Here is a 7,286-nt window from a genome sequence, read left to right on the forward strand (position 1 = left end):
TTCCACTGAATAATTAAACATGCATGAGAAGTTATTCAGTTGCTCCTGAATAACTGAATGCTTTTGCAGAGCAAGATAGAGATGGAGCTTGAGTATGACTCCAAAACCTGGGGGGTTAAGTCTAAGAGCTAGAAAAAGATCTAGAGTCCAACCCCAGCTCCACTGAATACTTAGAATAAAGCAGGCAAGGCTCTTTTGGTAGAGGTGATATCTTTTATTAGACCAACTAAATAGTGAAAAAAAAAAAGTTCTTTACAAGCTTTCAGGTGCAAACACCCTTCTTTCGGCATTGGGAGACTGGATTATTCAGCGTAGCAAAGCAGTGGCATAATGAGGGTGGTGCAACCAGGGCAGCCATCCTAGGTGTTGAGTTGTGGGGTAGGGGAGGGGGGACAACAGCTGCTTGCACAGATACACAATCACACTGGCAGCCCAGCAGTAGCTGGACATCACTGCTACCCCCATGTATTGCAACAGATCTGGGCCCAGCTGCATCATTATGCCTTGAAGTATCAGGGACTCAAATTTACACCTCTTCTTACCCACTCGAGGTCTTTAGCCACAAACCCATAGAGTTATACCATGCCTTCCCCCTGCCCCTGTGCCTCAGTGAATATTTGATTAGCCCACAGATGGTGAAAAGGCATTCAAAGGTGGCATGGAGAACACCCACATGAACATAAATGCTCTCTTACCCTTAGGAACAAAGGAGTTAGAACAGCCGATACAGGCATTGGAATAAAAATCCATAGTCCCTGTTTAAACCATACTTAACACAGTCCAGACTGTGGATGACTTCTTGTTCCACAAATTTCCCATTCAAATGGGTTTTCAAAGGTTTGCTGCCTAAGACCAGCCATCTTCAGGTCACAGACAAAGTGTCAAGTGTTAAAGGTGGGTCTTAACCAGGCCCATACCTCCTCAAAAAGGAAGTCTCTGTTGGTTACAAATCAAAACCAAATGGATATATTTTCTGATATTCCGTTCCCCTAAAATGACCCTAAAAAGTCAGGATATCTATCTCCCCCACATATGGTTCCCTCACCTGGCCAACATCTCCACCTCGCCTAGATAATATATCCCCAAGATGCTGCTTGGTTCCCAGCCTTTCCTGCATCTCATAATATCATCTTTCCCCCAGAAGTGATGCTCCGTGTCCTAAGTCTCCTCATAGCTGACTTCACCTCCTTGTTCCTCAATGTATAAATCAAGGGGTTGAGCATGGGGGTAATGATGTTGTAGAGAACTGAGACCAGCTTGTCTACCGAAAAGATGGAAAAAGGCCGGGCATAGATGAAGATGCAGGGCCCAAAGAACAAAGTTACCACGGTCAGGTGTGAAGCACAGGTGGAGAGCGCCTTGCGACGCCCTTCAGGGGAGCGCATCTTTATCAAGATGGTTGTGTAGGAGGTCAACAGGATGATGAAGCAGCTGGTGGAGATCAGCCCACTGTTGGAGACCATGAGCAGTTCCACCACATAGGTGTCAGTGCAGGCCAGCTTGATCACTGGTGGGACATCACAAAAGAAATTATCCACATGATTAGGCCCACAGAAAGGCAGTTGCATGGTGAGTATGGTCTGGACTGTGGAATGGATCAAACCTCCCATCCAGGAGGCCACCACTAGGGAGCTACAAAGGTGCCTGTTCATGATGCTGGGGTAATGGAGGGGCTTGCAAATGGCTACATAGCGGTCATAGGCCATAACGGTGAGTAGGAACATCTCAGCTGCCCCCACAAAGTGGAGAAAAAAGAGTTGGGCCATGCAGGCATCGTAGGAAATACTCCTTCTTTCAGACAGGAAGTCCATGAGCATCTTGGGGGCAGTAACTGTTGAGTAGCACAGGTCCAGAAAGGAGAGATTGCCCAGCAGGAAGTACATGGGTGTACGGAGGTGGGAATCAGCATTCACTGTCAACATGATGGCAAAGTTGCCTACCAGTGTAGCGATGTAAACCAAGAGGAAGACAACAAAAAGAGCAGCCTGGGACTGTGGAGTTGGAGAGATGGCGGCCAGGAGAAACTCACTCACCCTAGTTTGGTTTCCCCACAGCTGCTCCATGTGGCCTTAGGCAACTGGGTGGGAATGACCTGGAAGGAAAAAGGTGAAATGAGAAATAAAGGGAAGAATCGCGTGGCCTTGGCTAAGGCTTGACTCATGCATTACTCCCACTGGAATCAATGGGCACGGAGCTGAGACCTTTCCTGAGACTTTACTTCATAACTGAACCCAAAGGATTGCTTATTCAAACCATATCTATTTTTCCCCATTACAGTCCACACCAGCCCGAGGAGTAACAAGAAAGACAAACTCGGAATTCTCCTTGTAAAGAAGAAATGTGAGATAATTAGCATGGCCAAAACCTAGTGGGGGAATTCATTGGGACTGAACTGTTAGATGGACAAAAGAACCATAATCCCATTATCAGGGAAGAGTATAACTTTGGCTAAATGTCTGTCACGCTTGAATGGTGAAATGATGACAAGAGTAGACATTTTTTAAGGGAGGCTAAAGACATCAAATAAACCCCATGGCCAATAAGGCTGAAGCTAATAAGAAGGACATCCTAGTAATGGGGTTGGCCCTTTACTAGGGATAGTTGATAACATAGTTAGTAACAATAATGCAAAACAGGCAGAAGTGTGGAGCCTAGGCGTAGCAGAGCCCCAGAAGCATCTCTGCCAGTGTTGGGTCCACTTGGGACAGCAGCTCCAGCGGGCATGGTCCTCTTTCCTACCGCTGCTCCCTGCCCATCACTCCATCCAGTGTCCCTCACTACCTCCAGGGCTCCAGCTGCACCTCATCCCCACCCGCATTGCCTGAGGGTGATGCCGGTGGCCTCCTCTCTTCTAAATCCTGGATCCACCTGCGGCACAAACATCCAGTTTCCTCCCAGAGCTGAGACTAGAGCTCATGAATCCTAGCTCTCACCTCCTCCTATTCTAACCCAGCCCTTTCCTGAGCTAGCTCTGTAATAAATACATTTGTAAAGGGAATAAGCACTGAGCTTTCTCCTTCCTGCCAGGGGATGAGAGTCTGATTCACTTGGAACAAAGCTCAATGGATGAAGGAGCTGCCTGTAAAGAATCCCATTCCTTACCTGAATCACAGCTGAACAGGTGGTGACATTTTGAAGGCAGTCGTCTACTCTTCATCTACTTGCACCCCTTCTAGGCAGTCATCTAGGAACATGAAAGATAAAAAAAATCCTGTGGAATCAGGAAAGAAAAACTAGTTATAACCATCTGCTTCCTTTCTTCTTAAAGAAAATCTAAAGTGAAAAGGGATTCAGAGAACCCTTGACATAGCACATTCCCACACCCAGTGAATGGTGATGGATTTATGTAATTAAAACTGAGACTGCCCACAATACACCCAAATGCCAGTGTTTTTCCTTCAGTGAGGCCACGCTCCGTCATCAGAACTGGTTGGCTGCCTGCCTTGGAAACAGCAAAAGAAACAACGATTTACACCCCGGAGTCGTCTTCCTTGGGTCCAGACCCCAAGAAAAGTTTATGCCTCAAGCCATCACTGAGTTGATTAAAACTGGACCCTGATATCCATGCTACACATATATCCTCTCTACTGAAACTAGGGATCAACTTGCTACCCTTTCCAACCCCTTTTTGACCACTTCTAAGTCTCACACTGATCTCTTATCCTTGAATGCTCTGTAATACCTCCTGCTTGTGTTATAAATGTTTTCTTGGCTCAGCTTCACATTTTCTGCCTTCCATCCAGAGTTCCTTGACTTGGAGTTATGAATAGACAAGCCTAAAATCTGTGTGTGTGTAATGTAAAAAGCAGCAAATTCCAGCCCGCTAAAAGGAGAATATTTTTTTCACTGAAGTAGCCCTGGGGCACGCACTCAAATGCTAGGGTTTGGGGGCAAAGCAGTTAAGGTGTTTTGTTTCAGCTCCAGATATCATAGGAAAGTAGGACTGGAAGGGACCTCACAAGGTCATCTCATCCAGCCCCCTGCTCATGGTAGGATTAGCTCTGATTAAACCACCCCGGTTAAACATCTGTCTAACCTGCTCATGAATGCTTCCAAGCATGGAGACTTCACAGCTTCCTTAGATAGCCTGTTCCACTGCTTGACCACCCCGGTCAATAAGTTTGTTTTAATTTCCTACCTAAATTTCTCTTGCTGAAAGGTGAGGCCATTGCTCCTAGTTCTGTCCCCAATGGCCACAGAGAAAAGCCCATCTCCATCCTTTCTATGATCACCTTTTAGGTATTTGAAGAGGGTTATCACACCCCCCACCCTCTCCCCGTCTTCTCTTTTCCGGACTAAATAACCCTAGTTCTTTCACCCTTCCTTATAAATCTTGACTCCTGGACTCCTCCTCATTTTTGTGGCTGGACGCTTGTCCTTGCTCAATCTCATCTGCTTGATTGTGAGCCATTTCTCCAGTCTATCCAGGCCTTTCTGGATCCTAGCCCTACCCTACAGAGTGTCTACAACTCCCCTCAATTTGGTCTTGTCTAAAAATTTGCTAAATCCCATCATCCAAATTATTCAATCCCATTGTTCAAACTCAATCCCATCATCCAAATTATTAATGAAGATAACCAACAACACTGGATCCCAGACAGGCCCCTGGGAAACCCCGCTTGACACCTCCCCCCACATAGTGAACCATTGATGACTGCTCATTGAGCATGATGATCCAGCTAGTTCTGTATCCACTTTACAGTACTTTCATCTAGTCTGTATTTTCTTAGCTTAGTGAAAATGGCATTGGGGATAGGGTCAAAAGCTTTGCTAAAGTCAAGGTATATCACAGCTGCTGCTCTACCCCTGCCCCCATCCACAGAGCCTGTCACCTTATCATAGAGCAAGTCATACCTGACCAACCTGATTTCCTTCTATGCTGGCTGTTCCTGACTACCTTGTGAGTTTGAGTCTGAGTCCCACATTAAAATTAAAACAGTGGGACATGAGTATATTCAATCTAGAGAATAAAAGGTGGGCAGATATGATGCTAAAGCACTTCAGTATCTTGTGTGCATTGGCTGTAAAACCCGGCGTGTTAGTCCAGTGGCCTGCTAGGCTTGTGCAGACATTGGATTTACTGTGACAGAGGACACAGCAAGATTCCCAAGCTAGCACACATTTATAGGGACAGCAGGAAGATGGACAGAGAGACACCAACACCATTAGGAGCAGATTTGGCACAGAACAATCAGTCCCTCTCCAGCCTCACAATCTTTGTGTTCAAAGGGAATTTACCAAAAATCTCCAGAAAATGGGCTTGGGAATAGAAATTCACAATTCTACTGAACAATAAAAAAATCTGGATTTTATTTAAAACAGTGGTTTTATGGCTCGTTACAACCTAGACACGCTGCCATGAATCTCCCTGCACTTCACAGGTAGTAACTACCCTTGACCGCACCCCTGGACTTGGTGGATTTGGGGTCAAATTCAGCATCACCGTATTTGTATTTGAATGATCTATATTCATTAGCCCATGCATAACTTATGTACCTGCCCACCTATATATCACCTGTCTAAATAGACCCATTAGCCTCAGTTCCTCTTTGTATCAAGTCTAAGGAAACTTGGGGAGCTGGGAGTCAAGGCTCCTGGTTTCTCTTTCTAGTTCAAGCAGTGCAAAGGGTTAGGACATGGGGCATATGAATTATAATGCATGGGTCCTGTCTCAAATAATTGTTCCATTTTAGGGTTTTATCGTGTACTCACTGCCCATGAAAAGATGAAGAGAAGACCCATGGTGATTGTATCTTGAGGCATTGGTCATAGGTCTGTGTCCTCATCCCTTGCTTCTGCTGGCTTGACCTCCACCATTGATATATCAACTCATGTTAGGATCAGTGAATGGTTTTCTTATGCGGGATGATTCTCCGTAGCAGCAGAGTATTGCTACACTGGGGCTTTTGGCCAGGTGCAGCTGAAAGTGTGGTCCCAGAGGGAATTATTAACAAGTGACAAAGCCAAATGTATTATTCTTCAGAGGCCCAAGCGCAAAAAACTCTTCAGAGGTGAGAAAGGAAACCTGTAGAGTCAAATGATGGGAATCTGAAACAATTAGAGCTGGATCCAGTGCTAGGTATTGGTGCCTAAAAGACAGACCCAGGAGTGCTTCACCTCTAACCACCTGATCCCTATGGCAGCTTCCCAGGCTTGCGCTGAGCTTCCTATGCACTACATGGGGAACTTTAGGTGCTTCTGAATGGGATCCAAAACAGGCAGTGTGCTGAGTGGGAACCTGCTTCAAGTTCGGCATATGCCTGCGCACCTCCACCCACCCAGAGCTCACAGTTCAGGTTGCTCTCCGGAGAGAGCAGGCACATTCTCCAAAAGGCCACAAAGCTACTTCATGGAGTACCTTAGTGGGCAGAGCGCTGGTCAATGAAGTAGGAAACCTGGGTGCTGGGCCTTCCTTCATGTGATGGGATCTCCCAAAAGACTACTCCAAGAGCTGGGCTCCAAGCTATTTGGGGCAGCAGAGCATCCTCTTGAGCCTGGGTCACGATGCAGAACAGAAGGGAAGACTTACTAAGTACAGGAGGGGTCTCAAAGCTGTGGGTTGCGTGTGGCCTGCAAAGAGTGAATTAGCAGTCCCCGGGCTCCAAGCAAGTGGCTATTCCCTCTACTGCGCCAGCTGCAGAAGTAGCCGGGGGCTCCAAACTTCCCCTTCCCACTCCAGCTTCCTGCTCCTGCACCGTGGGGCGGGGTGGTGCACTGCAGCTCACAGGGCTGGGCGTACCCGCGGCCTGGGACATTGAGGGTTGGGGCTGGGGCAGGTGCACAACACTGTGCGGTGGGGAGGAAGGGGGCATATATGTAGATATATTCAACCTTTGGTTCATAAAGTGTGTGTGTGTAACACCCACACACACATTTAGTTGTTATGTATTGTGTTTTTATGCGGCCTAGAGGTAGGCCTGCTCTTTCCCCTTGTTTCTTTGATAGCCCGTTGCTTTAGTTGAGCTGTGTGGTTGGGCCGGCCATAGGTATTCATCAACCCGGCTCCTTTTGGAGTTTTTCTCACAGTTTATTTCAGCAGACCGTATAAGCCAGGCCAGAAGTTTTAGGGTGTGTGCATGCTGTCTGGAGCCACAGTCACTCCCCCCACACACACATACAGCCTCTCCGGGGGAGCAAACATTGACATGATACAAGAGCAATGAGGGGCCCCTTACTCCGCAGAAGAACCCAAGATAGTTTCATAGTTTCATAGTTGGTCGGGTCGGAAGGGACCTGAGGAGATCATCAAGTCCGACCCCCTGCCATGGCAGGAAAGAGTACTGGGG

General features: G+C 47.0%; 1 protein-coding gene across 1 annotated transcript; it reads right to left on the minus strand.

Moving 5' to 3' along the window:
* Positions 1-1,118: 1,118 nt before the first annotated feature.
* On the minus strand, positions 1,119-2,063 carry LOC102371184 (olfactory receptor 4Q2-like). Its single transcript, XM_006037710.1, has one exon. It carries the CDS (start codon positions 2,061-2,063, stop codon positions 1,119-1,121), a length of 945 nt encoding a protein of 314 aa, XP_006037772.1.
* Positions 2,064-7,286: the final 5,223 nt, after the last annotated feature.

This window comes from Alligator sinensis, unplaced genomic scaffold (assembly GCF_000455745.1).
Source record: "Alligator sinensis unplaced genomic scaffold, ASM45574v1 scaffold1300_1, whole genome shotgun sequence".
Lineage (NCBI taxonomy): Eukaryota > Metazoa > Chordata > Crocodylia > Alligatoridae > Alligator > Alligator sinensis.